The 14,519-nt window shown below is 55.3% G+C and overlaps 1 protein-coding gene across 1 annotated transcript in view; it reads right to left on the bottom strand.

Annotated features, from left to right (window-relative positions):
* Nucleotides 1-3,656: 3,656 nt before the first annotated feature.
* IGSF21 (immunoglobin superfamily member 21) overlaps nucleotides 3,657-14,519 on the bottom strand; it is a 40,568-nt gene continuing 29,705 nt past the window's right edge. The window contains exons 4-10 of the mRNA XM_064396887.1: nucleotides 9,975-10,093; nucleotides 9,421-9,536; nucleotides 8,363-8,810; nucleotides 5,871-5,956; nucleotides 4,802-4,994; nucleotides 4,670-4,708; nucleotides 3,657-3,903 (exon numbers count right to left, since the gene is read on the bottom strand). Of these exons, the coding sequence (XP_064252957.1) occupies nucleotides 3,830-3,903; nucleotides 4,670-4,708; nucleotides 4,802-4,994; nucleotides 5,871-5,956; nucleotides 8,363-8,810; nucleotides 9,421-9,536; nucleotides 9,975-10,093 (1,075 nt within the window). The 3' untranslated portion in view covers nucleotides 3,657-3,829. The remainder of the gene's footprint in view (nucleotides 3,904-4,669; nucleotides 4,709-4,801; nucleotides 4,995-5,870; nucleotides 5,957-8,362; nucleotides 8,811-9,420; nucleotides 9,537-9,974; nucleotides 10,094-14,519) is intronic.

Consider the following 14,519-nt stretch of genomic DNA (forward strand, 5'->3'; position numbering starts at 1 on the left):
ATCGGACCCAGGGGAACACCCGAGAGAGGTGGAAAAGAACGAGGGAAGAGAGAGCCAAGCTGGGGTGGGTGGGAGCTCCTGCTTTCACTCAGGGACTCGCTCCCTGCTGGGATTTTCCTCAGGGATGAAGCCGGGGGATGTGGGGGGTGTGCGGGTGCCGTGTCCCAGCCCGTGGGGGGCTGGGGCACGAGGGGGCCTTGCCATGGGTCTCCAGTGGGAGATGGGAGCTCAGGAACTCATTCCCGGTGTCCTCAACTTCCCAGACGTCATCCCAACGGAGCAGCCGATCCCCACCAGCCTGTTCCCGAGATTTTGGGGTGGGGAGGAGCCTCTGAACCCCCTCGGGGCAGATTCTCCACCACCCCTGGCATCCCTGGGTGCTGAGGTGTCCCCTGCCCAGGCTGGGATGCTGAAATTCCCGGGAAGGCCGAAATTCCCGTGGTGCAGGGGATGGGGCCGGGTGCCCTGACCCTCCAGCTGGAGGATCCTGCTCTAAACACTGAAAATGTTTTTGTATCCCTGAAGAGGATGGAAAGGGAGCACAGGAATGACCCATCCCGGGCTGCTTCGGCACTCAGGGATCCCTGCGCTCGTCCCTGCTGGCAACACGGATCCACCAATGGAGGATGTTTAGGATATTTTATTTAGGATATTTAGGGGAATATTTGGGATGCTATCCCCCCCTTGTGGGGAAATGCAGCACAGAAGAGCTTGGGGGAATTAAGATATTTCGCTTAAAGCTGGGTTTTGGAGCACAGGTGGTGTCGTGCATCCAAAACAGCGCCAGCCAAACCCACCCGGCCTCTCTCCTCCATCCTGCTGGAGACAGAGCCCCAAATCCATTCCTGGGGCCCTCGGTTTGGCCAAAACCTTGGGAAAAGGAGAATTTTCCCTGCCTGGAAGCCCGGGCGGTGTCGGAGCTGCGGGAGGAGGGCCGCGTGTGGAGTCTGGGCACGCGTTCCAGGGCTCGGCTAATTGGGAAAGGGTCTGGCAGCCGCGACCTCCCGGGCCCTTCACCGCTCCTGCCGGGGCTTTCATCCCGCGGCTGGATCTGCAAAGATCCCGGCGCTTGGGAGCCGGGGAGGAGGAGGAGGATGAATTATTCATGTGCTCGGCAGCCCCGCGAACCCAGCCGGCAACGAGGGGGGAGGCGGGGGAGGCGCGGAGCGAAGCTGCCGCTGACTTTCCTGCAGGGCCGGAGCACCCCCGGTTCCGCTATCCCAAAGAACGCACCATAAATAAATTTATCCGCTGGATAAATCCCCGTTTATCCCTGCCTGCGGTGTGAGGGGAGCGGGAGAAGCAGCGCTGACGTCTCGGCGCTTGTGACTCTAATTGAGCGTAATTACCTCTTCCAAACCTGCTAGAACCTTTCTCAAAAGTCCCCTGGAATTCGGGAACGTCGATAACGCCGCTCCTTTGGGGTTTTCAGCTGCCGTCAGCCCCTCGCGAAGGCGCTGCGGTTTCGGTGGGTTTTTTTCCGAGCTAATCAGATCTCCTCGGAAGGTTGTCAGGAGCGGATCTGTCAGCTCTCATCAATAATGGAACAACCTGAGCCGCTCCTTTCCCCTCCAGCCTCCTCCTGCATCATTCACTGCCGGCGCCTCGAACAACGGGATCGGGGATGGGGGAAAGGGGGGAAATTGGGGTCTCTGCCATTACCTGCAGGGAGAGGGTGGGGAGGGGCAGGGGGTCCAGCACAGCGTGGATGGTTCCTTCTGGTGGGACTGTGGATGGTGGGATGGATTCCCTTTGTGTGCCTCGTTTTGGCCGGAAATCAGGAAAACAGGGAGCAGCTCTGCCCCAAAATGGGGAGAAACTCCCAAATGCCCTCACTCATCGGTCTGTGCTGGCGCTCGGAAGGTCCCAGCCTTTGGCAGATCCATCCACGCCAGGAAATCCATCCCTTTCCCCAGGGATTCTTCCCAGAGCATCCCGACTCGGGGTGGGTTTGGGATGCAGGCCCACCCAGCCCGGCGCTCCTGTCCCAGCCGCTGGCCGGGGACATCCCAGCGCTCCCGGGGTGGCACCGAGCGGAGCCGGTGGTGGCCCCGCCGCTGGAATTGCTCCTCGTTTCCACGGGAATGCTCCTCATTTCCACGGTTCTGGGCTAAACCCGCCACATTTGCATTTAAATGGAGCTTCGGGCGGCTGGAAATGCTCGCTTTTCCAAGCGGGGAGGCCTAATGGCTGTTTAATCCTGGCGCTTGTTTAATTAGGGCGGGATGAGGCTCCTGGAGCGGCTCCGATCCATGAGGAAGAGCAGGAAGATCCATGGGGGAGGCTCTCCAGAGCGTGGAGGGAAACTGAGGCAGGGAGAATTCCTGAAGAAATGAAGATTTTCTTCTGAAAAGACGAAGATTTTCTTCTTGTCCGTGGAGTAGAAGCACAGGTCCAATGGGATTGGGGTGTTTGGATGCCATTCCTTTGGGATGGAAGCAGAGCTGCTGATCCTTCCACACATCCCAGCCGGTCCCGATCCGACTGCTCCCAATCCAAAGGGTAAAACTCTGGGATTTTGCATGGGAAGGAGCTCTGGAGCTGCTGTGGGTTCGTTCAGCTCCTCCGAGGCTGGGAAAGCAGCAAGGCTGGCAACAGAGCAGGGAAAGGCTGGAATCTGCTTAATAATAATTAATCATCACGGTGATAATGATGCTTAGCGCTCGTGCGGGGCTTTGGGAAGATGAGGCACCACACGGCTGCTGAATAATCCTCCAGGATTACAAGTTCCCAGAGCAAAAGGCTTGGGAGCGCCCCGTCCTCGGGATCCTTTCCCCACAGGAGATCCCGGCCCACAGCCGGGTGCTCCACAACGAGCAAAAGGCTGGAAAGCCTCCAGGACTGGGGCAAAACCACCTGGATTTTGCCAGGAGCTGTCGAGCTGCGGGATTGACGCCCTCCCGGGATGGGGCACGGCGGGAATGGCCGGATCCAGCCCGTTTCCATGGGGACAGCTGGCCACGAGGGGCCCGGTGCCAACGGGACACGCTGCCCGCTCAAGTGTGAGCGCTGACATTTGGGGTCGGGAGCCGCTGTCACTTGTCATTCCTCAGCCAGCCCGGGACGAGTGGCACACGGGGGCCCTGGCTCCCAGCACAGCCGGAATCCCACCGGATAAACCCAGTGATCCACGGCTTTGGGCTCCCGGCGCCGCCTCCGTGGCCTCGGGAGGGCCGGGGCCGTGTGCCGGTCCTCGCCCCGGGGAGACGAGGCTGGAGCATCTCGGGGTGGTGGGAATGCTGCACGTGGGGTTTTCCAGGGAAAATTTGGTCCTTGAATCCTCGAATTCTCCTGCTCCCCCTTCCAAGAACTTGCAAAGCCCCAAAACTGGGAATCCTTAGATGGTGCTGGGAACCCAAACATGGAGCTGAGAGCATCAAGACAAAGCTGGGAACCTCGACATGGAGCTGGGGACCCCAACATGGAGCTGGGAACCCCAAAATGCAACTGGGAACCCCAAGAAAGAGCTGGGAGTCCCAAAATGGTGCTGGGAACCCTGAGACACTGTTGGGAACTCCAAGACGGAGCTGGGAATCCCAAGATGGAGCTGGTAACCCCGAGATGCAACTGGGAATCCCAAGACAGTGCTGGGAACCTTGCTATGGAGCTGGGAATCCCCTCACATGTAAAACATGAATTACGACCTTCTCCCAGAAGAGGTTTTCCTTTTTCCCTTTAATTCAATCGTCTGAGGAAGCCAAGACACAGAAAGAGACCGAGACTGTCGAGAGTATAGAAAATAAAGAGCGGGAGACCCGATGGCTGGAGGCAGGAATGCCGGGAGGAGCTGGACAGAGGAGGAGGAGGAGGAGGAAGAGGAGGTGAAGCTTCACGTGAGCTCCAGGATCACTGTCAGGGTGAGCGCCAAAACGAATCTGAAGCCGCAGTGGCCGGGAAGTGAACCTGGAGAGGAGGAAAAAGGGATGAGGAGTTCATGGAGCCACATCCCAACGCTGGGGTTCAGAGCAGGACAGGGGCACCACTGGTTAGGATGGGATCTCCCCCAAAAAGCTTGGCCTGGGGGCTGGGTGGGGTCAGGTGGAGATGAGGGATGGGGTGGGAGCATCCGCGGGGTCCCTTTTGGTGCAAGGATGTTCCTGAGGACACTGGAGAGGGCTGGGGATGAGGAGAGATAGGAAAGGACATGGAATGAGGCAAGGAGAGATGGGAAAGAGCTCGGAGTGAGACTAGGAGATGAGAAAGGGCTGGAAATGAGGAAAGGAGAGACGGATGAGGGCTTGGAATTAAGGCCAGGAGAAATGGATGAGGGCTTGGAATGAGGCAGGGAGAGATGGGAAAGGGCCTGGAATGAGGCAAGGAGAGATGGGAAAAGGCTTGGAATGAGGCTAGGAGATGGGAAAGGGCTGGGAATGAGGTAAGGAGAGAGGGGAAAGGGCTTGGAGTGAGGTAGAGATGGGCAAGGGTTTGGAATGAGGCAAGGAGAGATGGTAAAGGGCTTGGGATGAGACAAGGACAGATCAGAAAGGGCTTGGGATGAGTCAAAGAAGGATGGACAAGAGCTTGGGACAAGGCAAGGAGAGATGGGTGAGGGCTTGGAGTGAGACAAGGAGAGGTGGCCCAGGGCCAAGGCAAGGCCAGGCCCTCTCCGCACGGCCCTTCCCTCCCCGAGCATCTCCATGGAAATCCCGGTGCCACCAGCACCGCTCACCGTTGGAGTCTTCTGGTCCTCTGGGAATATTCGGATTTTCTAGCGGGAAACAAAGAACAGAGAGACAATTTTAGGGGGGAGGAGGCGAGCAGGAACCCGCGGGGAGCACGGCGGGCCGCGGTGAGGCCGTACCGAAGACGATGAGGCGGGTGTGGGTGTCGGTGGAGCCCAGCGGGTTCTGGGCGGTGCAGCGGTACATGGAGCCGTTGAGCTCGGCCGGGACCCGCTCCAGCACCAGCTCCTTCCCGTCGTGCTCCGCGCTGCCGTCCAGGAGCCGGCTCCCCACGCGCGTCCACGTGAACAGCGGCTCCGGGAACACCTCGTTCTGCAGGGAGAGGGGCGGGGTCAGAGGGGGGCGGGAACGAGCAAAGCTGGAGATGAAATCATCACATCTGGCTTGGGGATGGGATTGGGGCTGGGGATGGGCTTGGGGTTGGGTTTAGGTTTGAGTCTGAGCTTGAGTTTGTGTCTGAGTTTGGGTTAGGGTTTGAGCTTGGGGTTGGGTTTGAGTCTGAGCTTGAGTTTAGGTCTGAGTTTGGGTTTGGGTCTGAGTTTGGGTTCGGGTTTGGACTTGGGGTTGGGTTTGAGTCTGAGCTTGAGTTTGGGTCTGAGTTTGGGTTTGGGTTTGGACTTGGGGTTGGGTTTGAATCTGAGCTTGACTTTGGGTCTGAGTTTGGGTTTGAGTTTGGGTTTAGGTTTAGGTTTGAGTCTGAGCTTGAGTTTGCATCTGGGTCTGGGTCTGGGTTTGGGTTTGAGTTTGGATTTAGTTTGAATCTGAGCTTGAGTTTGCATCTGGGTTTGGATCTGAGTCTGGGTTTGGGTTTCAGTCTGAGTTTGGGTCTGAGCTTGAGTTTGGGTTTGGGTCTGGGTCTGAGTCTAAGCCTGGGTTTGAGGTTGGGGTTTGGGTTTGGATTTGGCTTTGGGTTTGAATATGGTCTGGGTTTGAGTTTGGGTTAGAAGGGACCTTTAAGCTGCTCCCATCCCACCCCATGCCATGGGCAACAACACCTTCCACTGTCCCAGATTGCTCCAAGCCCCGCCCAACCTGTCCTTGGACACTTCCAGTGTGGAACAGCCACAACTTTGACCAACCCATCCCAACATAGGGACCATGATGCCACCAAGGCCACCAAGCCAAGCCCACATCCACATCCCTGGATCAAGGCTGTCCGTTGGCCTCTGCAGCCGTGGGAATGCTGACCTGGAAGCCCTGCACCAGGATCCGCACGGTGTCCCCCACGCGCGCCCTTGTCGGGGTCATCGTGATCTTCGGACCCTTGGGAGCAACTGCACGGGAAGGGGACAGGAGGAGCCATCAGCGCTGCGCAACATTCCCGGTGCCGGGGCTGCCCTTGGAGGGGTTAACGAGGCTTTGATGGATGATCCTGGTCAGGGGTGGCAGCCCAGGGGGTGACGGCTCTGTGATTGATGGCCAGGCTGAGTGACACCGGAATGACGGATGGACAGGGAGGGAAGGACCCCCGGGCGGGAGAACGGGAGAAGTGTGAGGCTGATGGATGCCTGGGATGGATTGATGGGAAGGAGTTATTTCCCAACCAAACCCTTCTCCGCTTGGAAAAAAAGGCCAAGAAGGATCAGGTTGGTTTGAAGCCAGGGAGATGGACACCTCAGAGGAGTATTCCCAAAAAATGTGGCCTTGGTGAGTCTCACCCAGGTGCCGTTAGCACAGAAGGCAACCCCAAAGCCTGGCTGGCACAAAATCCCAAGGACAGCGTGGAAAAAACCAGGAATCCCTTTTCCCATGCCAAACTAGGGATGCTCCTCTGCTGGGATGGAGGGACACCACACAGGACCTGCTCCGGCTTCCACCTGGGGCTGTGTGGATGTCTCTGCTGAGCCAGATGTCATGGATGGGACAAAATGGACCTGGATGTGACTCCAGCAGCACACAGAGGGACAAAGAGCCAGCAGAGAGCTGTGGTGGAGGATGCTGGAAGCCCTTGGAATGGCCATCCCTGCCCTGGGATGCTCTGCTGGACACCCTGAGACCATGGACTGCTCTTTCCAGGTGGGATGTGGCCCTGTGGAGCAGGACCAGACAGGATGTGCTGAAGATGATCCCACCATGCCCTGATTGGGACCAAAAGGCAGCTTTTGGGTTGGTGTTGGGTTTAATGCAGCTTTTATTGGGAATATCTTCTCTTTTATTGGGAATCTATATTTTAGGTATACCCATAGTATGTATTTATACTGTGGATGTAGGGAAAGGGTTAAGGGGATCTGCTGGGATGGTTCCCAAAAATCAGGAGTGGATGGGCACCCAAGGAGCTGCAGGGACACCTCCAGGGATGGGGACAGCCCTGAATTTGGGGACTGGGGACAATGTGGGCTGAGCTGTGCCAATCCAGGTCTTGGACCTTCTGGGCAAGAACAGCAAAACCATGAGGTCTTGACCTTGGATCTAAACCCAAAGAGCTCCAGGAAGTGGGAAAATGAAGGATTTCCATACGTTTTGGATGCTGAGGAAGAGATTTAATGTGAAGATGTCAGGAAGCCAAGGAGAAGCTCTCCAGGAGATGATGAGGAGCCAAGTGCTCCACTTGGCCTGGAGCAAAGCCCAGGCTGCTCCACCTGGCTGGAGGCTGGGAGAGCCTTTCCAGAGGAGTGTCCTGAGGCTGGAAAACCCCGTGGAGAGCTCAGCCTCTTCCAGAGGGAGCCAGGAGAGGCGAGGGGAGCCCCAGGCAGGGTGAGAGGTGGTGATGGACCTGTTGATCCCACAGTCACCTGAGGAGCTTCTGCTCTTCCATGGACCTGGGAATGTGGGGAACCAAATTCCTTGGCTTCAATCCCATCAACCTGTCACAGCTCCACAGGCAGGAGCCAGCTCAGGAATTCCCTCCCTGGCAATTCCCACTGGGATGAGCTTTGTGGCAGCCAGTAAGGGTCATGGGATGTCCTTGGATCTCCTGGCATTGGGATGGAGGTGACAGCTCCATCTTTAGCTCCAACACCCTCTTTCTGCTCATCACAACACAGATTCTCCAAAAATCCTTTTTTATCCCAGGAAACCCCACCCTAAACACTGTTCATGGCTGGGGGGCCATAAACACCTGGAAAATCCCTTCTCCTGCCTGATGGACATCCCAGATTCCCTCCTCTCATCAAAAGTTTTGTGGAGCCTTGGCATCACCACCTCTATTCCGATGCAGCCTCATGGGATCCCCACGGGTACCTAAAAACCCCCAGAAGAAAAAGAAAAGGACAAAAGGAGAAAGAAAATGCGTGCAAGGAAAGCAAAACATGGAATTAAAACAGAAAACAAAACCCTGTGAAAAAGTCCAGGAAAATGGGGGGAAAGTGCCAAAAAAAAAAAAAGAAGCCAAAAATGAAAAAAAAAGCAAAAAATAATTTAAAAAAAGAAAAAATGGAGAAAAAGCAAAAAAAAAAAAGAAAATTTAAAACCTAAAAATAGAGAGAAAAATAAAGAAACAAAAAGGAAAAAGCAAGGGAAAAAAAAGGAAAATGGGCCAAAAATAGTGGGGGGAAAAAAATTAAATAGACCATAAATGGGTTGAAAAGGCAAAAAACGTTAGGGAAAGGCCAAAACCTGGAGAGAAAGGCCAAAAAATGAAAACAGAAAAGCCAAAAAAAAAGAGAAAAAAATCCCCAAAATCCTGCAAAATGGACAAAAGTGCCTAAAACCCAGGAAAAGCCCCAAATCCATTGGCTTACCCAGCGTGACCTCAGACTGCATGGGCATGGAGAGCGCCGGGTGCTTGACCTCGCAGCTGAAGAGCGCCTCGTTGTCGATTTGGGGGTTCAGGGTCCACGTCAGGGTGGCCCGGGCCTCAACGGTGCCGTCGCTGACGGGCGCGTGCGTGTGCCGGAAATAATAGATGGGCTCGGCCATGTGCACCCAGCGCGGGAATTCCCGGCTCACAACCGTCTCGGGAATGCTTTCCGTCACCGAATCCCGCTCGGCCGCCAGCCCCCGCGGCGGATCCGCCGTGGGAAAGGGGTTTCCCATTCCCAGCTCGCCGTCGGCCGCCAGGGATTTTGGCAGTTTGGTGTCGTCCAGGTCACGGTGCAGGAGGTTCCGGGGGGCCCAGCTGCTGGCGCCGGCCGGCGGCTCCGGCAGCGGGGTGGCCTCGATGGGCTCCCCGTCCCGCTTGAAGTACACCTGGAGGGGACAAAGGGGACAATGAGTGTGGCAGGGGTGTCCTCAGCATCCCTTTGGATGGAACGTGCAGTGCTTTCCCCACTCCCAAATGCCAAAGGTTTGTTTCATTCTCTCCCAAATCCTGAAGGTTTGGTTCATTCTCTCCCAAATCCTGAAGGTTTGGTCCTTTCCCCACTCCCAAATCCTGAAGGTTTGGTCCTTTCCCACTCCAAAATCCCAAAAGTTTTTTTCATTCTCTCCCAAATCCTGAAGGTTTGGTTCATTCTCTCCCAAATCCTGAAGGTTTGGTTCATCCTCTCCCAAATCTTGAAGATTTGGTCTTTTCTTCACTCCCAAATCCAGAAGGTTTGGTTCATTCCACTCTCCCCAATCCCAAAGATTTGGTTTGTTCCCTGCTCCCAAATCCCAAAGGCCTGGTTGGTTCCCTGCTACTGAATCCCAAAGGTTTGGTCCTTTCCCCACTCCCAGATCCCACAGTCTCCATGGAAAGATGGGATCTGGGGAGCAGGTTTGGCCTGATGGAAGAGCACAAGGATCTGGTGGATTTTCCGGAGGAGGTGTTGGGTTATTCCATGTGCCAGTGGGATGGATGATCCCACTGGGAGCTCACCAGTGGCGCGGGCTTCCCACCGGACACCACGCACACCAGGGTGAAGTTCTGTGCCTGGTAGCGGCTGAAGGGCGCCGGGGTGTCTGCAGCCAGCACCGAGATGGACGTTGGGGGAGCTGCAGGGGCAGAGCAGGGAAGTCAGGATTAAGTCCTCAGCAACCCCCATCCCATCCTCATCCTTAATCTTCATCCTCATCCCTATTCTCATCCTTGTTCCTATTCCCATGCCCATTTTTGCTCCCATCCCCATCCCCACCTTCAATCCATTCCCTGTCCTAATCCCTGTCCCTATCTCTATCCATGTCCCATCCCCACCTTCATATCCATTCCCATCCCCACGGGCATCCTCATCCCCCTCCCCACACCATCCCCACCACCATCCCCATCTCTGACCTTGTCCCTATCCCATTCCCCATCCTCATCCCATCCCAATCCTTGTCCCCATCCCACCCCCGTTCCTACCCCCAAGGATGGCAGAACGATCCAAATCCCTGCTGTTCCCACACCCTAAGACCCCGCAGTGGTTTTCCCTCGATCCCGATCCTGGCGCTCACCCATCACATTCAGGAACACATTCCCGGAGGCCAGGACCACCTTCTCCCGCGTGGCTCGGTCGTAGATCCCCACGTGGCACTCGTAGGGACCGTTGTCCGAAATGCGGACCTCGGGAAGGCTGCGGAGGAGGGACAGTGCTCACCCCTCCATCCCCATCCTGTTTTCCCGTGGGATTCATCTGTCAGCACCCGGATAGTGCAGCTTTGGACAGGGATCAATAAACTCTTAATAACTCCAAAGTCTGCGGGAGGAGCTCGGGAATGCTTTAGCAGCCGGAGTTCCCTGGCACTGACAGCTCCTCCGAGGGGAAGGAATTGCATTATTGGAAGGAGACGTGGATAGAGCACAAATCCATGGCCACAGACATCGCCTGCCCGCAGATGCCAATGGAAACCTTGACACCAGCCCTGCCAGACACTCTGCACAGCAAATCCCAAATTCCCAGTGAAGCCAGAGGGCTCATCGATCCACCTTTTATCCAGGGGCTTTAGATAGACTTGGGAAAAACAGGAGAGGAGGAGTTGTGCCAAACAATCCATGCTGCTGGAGCTGGAATGCTTAGGAGGCTGCACAGGGTCACTTGGCTGATGGGCAGCATCCCCGCTCCCTGGCCAGCAGCATCCCACTTTCTGTTCCTTTGTATCCTACTTTTCTGGTCCTCAGCATCCCACAATTCTGATCCCCAGAATCCCACCATTCTGCTCCTCACCATCCCACTTTTCTGATCCCCAGAATCCCACCATTCTGCTCCTCACCATCCCACAATTCTGATCCCCAGAATCCCACCTTTCTAATCCTCACCATCCCACCTTTCTGATCCTCAGCATCCCGCTTTTCTGGTCCTCACCATCCTCCCCTTTCTGCTCCTCAGTGTCCCACAGTTCTGATCCCCACAATCCCACTTTTCCGGTCCTCACAGTTCCACCTTTCTTATCCTCACCTTTCTGCTCCTCAGAATCCCACTTGGTCCTCAGTGTCCTCAGCATCCCACCTCGTTGATCCTCAGCATCCCACTTTTCTGGTCCTCAGAATCCCACTTTTCTGGCCGGCAGCATCCCACTTTTTCATCCAGCAGCACCATCCCGCCTCACCAGCCGGCACCATCCCACCTTTCCAGCCGGCACCATCTCATCCCATCCCACCCCAACCCACAGTGCCAGCTGGCACCATCCCTCCTTCCCAGATGGCAGCACCATCCCACCTCTCCAGCTGGGAGCATCCTGCCTTTCCAGCCAATATCCCATCCCACCTCTCCAGCTGGGAGCATCCTGCCTTTCCATCCAATACCCCATCCCACCTCTCCAGCTGGGAGCATCCCACATTTCCAGGCAGCACCATCCCACCTCTCCAGCTGGTCCCATCTCTCCTTGCTGATCTGTGACTTCCTACCTCTCTGGCCGGAAGCACCATCCCAACTTCTCCAGCTGGAAACATCCCACATTTCCAGCTGGCAGCATTATCCCACCTCAGTGGACGGAAGCATCCCACCTTTCCGGTTGGAAGCATTATCCCAGCTCACTGGATGGTGGTATCCTGCCTCTCTAGCAGGAAGCATCCCACATTTCCAGTTGGCATCATCCCACCTCACTGCCTGGAAACATCCCACATTTCCAGTCAGGGCCATTATCCCACCTCTACGGCTGGAAACACCCAGCCTTTCCGGTCAGAAGCGTTATTCCACCTCACTGGATCGCAGCATCCCACCTCTCCAGTTGGAAACATCCCACCTTTCCAGTGGCATCATCCCACCTCACCACCTGGACCCATCCAGCCTTTCTGGTCAGAAGCATCATCCCACCTCTCCAGCTGGAAACATCCCACATTTCCCGTCAGGACCATTATCCCATCTCAATGGCTGGAAGCACCCCACGTTTCCAGTCGGAAGCGTTATTCCCCCTCACTGGACGGCAGCATCCTGCCTTTCCACTTGGCTTCATCCCACCTCACCACCTGGAACCATCCGGCCTTTCTGGTCAGAAGCATTATCCCACCTCTCCAGCTGGAAGCATCCCGTCTTTCCAGTCATCATTATCCCATTTCTCCAGCTGGAAGCATCCCGTCTTTCCAGTCATCCTTATCCCATTTCTCCAGCTGGAAATGTCCCACCTTTCCAGTCATCATTATCCCATTTCTCCAGCTGGAAGCATCCCGCCTTTCCAGTCAGGACCATGATCCCACCCCACCATCCAGAAGCCTCATCCTGCTTTTCCAGCAACGTTCAACCTTTCCAGCTGGCACAGCCATCCCGCCGTGGTGGAGAAGAGCATCCCAGCATCATCCCACCTTCCAGCTGGCTGCATTCCCTCTTCCAGGAGATCCATCCCTCCTCTCCAGCAGCCTCATCCCACCTCATCCATCCCATGTGGATGGGAGCAATTCCCTCATGGAGCATCCCAGTTAAAAATCCTGCTTGGGGGAATTTTCCCTTCCAGGGGGATTCCAGTTCCTCTTTTCCCTTCTCCCAGCCCCTGGCTGCCTTCCCGCATGAAGGATCCCCTGGAAGTGAACAATCCCTCCTTTCCATGGATACAACACTTCCAACCGAGCCTCCACCATCTGTTCCAGGCTCTGATTATCCACGCACAGATCGGGATCTCCCGTTAGCAGCACTTTGGAGCAGCTCTGATCCCATTCCAGCCCGTTTGGAAGGATTCCTTTGGATTTGAACATGGATTTTGGGGCCTGGCTGGCTCAGTTTGGAATTCCCAAGGATGGGAGACAGGGAACAACTGGCCCTGGAAAGGCAAACGCTCCCTGGCGCATCCTCAAGTCAGAAATACAGGGGAAAAAAGGGATATGGGAATTCCCAAAGCGACGCTGTAGGACGAGGGTGGGATTTTAATCAAGGGAAAGGAAAAAAAACGGGATTGGAGGGACTGGATCTCTCCCAGCTTTGCTCTTCACGGCACAGAGCTGGGATGGAAGGAGGCGGTGCCGGAGCCCCTGGACTGCGCTGATAAGGCCGGGAAAAGGCTGATAAGGAGCAGGAAAAGGCTGATAAGGAACCGGGAGAACGCAGATGCGGCTGGCTTCTCCCGGGATAATGTTCCCTGGGATGGTTTTGCCTGGGATAACCCTGATCATGAGCAGGAAATCGCTGATAAAGCTGGCTTCACCCGGGAAAAAGCTGATAAGAATGGTTCTGCCTGGGAAAACGCTGGTAAGAAACCAGGAAAATGCAAATGTGGCCGGCTTCTCCAGGGATAATGTCCCCAGGATGGTTCCACTTGGAAAACGCTGATAAGGATGGGGATAGCACTGATAAGGACAGGGATAGCGCTGATAAGGACCAAGAACCGGGATCACACTGATAAGGATGGCTCCTCTTGGGATAAAGCTCCTTGGGATGGCTCCAGCTGTGCCTGAACCACGGCAAAGATTCCCAAAAAAAGAGAGAATAAATAGATGGGAAAAGAAAGAGAGAATGAGCAGGAACAAAACATGGATTGGGAAATGCTTCTTCCATCCCCAAACCCTTCCTGGGCTTGTCTCAGTTCTTTGGGAGCCCAAAATCAAGTAGGACCTTCCCAAAAAAATCCAATGACTGGGAAAACTGACTCTGGGAATGATCTCCTCCTCAAACCAGCTCCTGTTTTCCTTGGGAAAAAAAGGGCAAGCTGTGAAAAACCTTTTTCTGGCGGCATCTCCCAGCTCCATGCCCGCTTTCCCAAACATTCCCGAGGCTTTCAAGTGCCTGGCCCTGGGGCGGGGGAATTTTCTGCTCCCAAATTCCACTTGTTCTTCAACATGTGGAGAAAGGGAGGAAAACAGAGCGCTGGAGCCAGGAAAGTGGCAGCTTTTCATTGTCAGGTCTGGGAAATATTCCATGAGCGGGGAATGTTTGATTCCTTGTTTCTGATCCAGGGACGCTCCTGATCCCTCACTCCATGCGCAGGGAATCCTTGATCCTTGTTCCTGCTCCAGGATTCTCCCAATCCCTCATTCCATGGAATGTTTGATCCTTGTTCCTGCTCCAGGATTCTCCCAGTCCATCATTCCATGGAATGTTTGATCCTTGTTCCTGCTCCAGGATTCTCCCAGTCCATCATTCCATGGAATGTTTGATCCTTGCTCCTGCTCCAGGGATGCTCCTGATCCCTCATTCCACGCACAGGGAATGTTTGAATCCTCATCCCATGAATTCCTCCTGTGGGCACAGGGAGTGTTTTAATCCAGTTTAATTCCCTGATTTTCCTGTCTGGAGGCAAGTGACGGCCAAATCCCAAGGGAAGCGCTGGATTTACAGCTGGATTTACAGCCCCGGACTCAGGGATGGGAAATTCCTGCCTGCAGCTGCCAAAACCTTTTCCAAACAGGAATCAGGAATTTGTTCAACATCTGAGGAGCAGCTCTGTGGATCCAGGGAAACCAAAGCAAGGATGGAGCAACTCTGGAGCATCTCCTAAACATCCCGGGAACATCCCTGGAGCATCTCCAGAACATCCCCTGAGCATCTTCTGAGTAACCCTTGAGTATCCCAAGCATCATCTGACTCCTCTGAGTAACCTTGGAGTTCCTCCTGACCTACCTGAACATCCAGTGAG

The sequence above is a fragment of the Passer domesticus genome, chromosome 22 (genome assembly GCF_036417665.1).
Source record: "Passer domesticus isolate bPasDom1 chromosome 22, bPasDom1.hap1, whole genome shotgun sequence".
Taxonomy (NCBI): Eukaryota; Metazoa; Chordata; class Aves; order Passeriformes; family Passeridae; genus Passer; species Passer domesticus.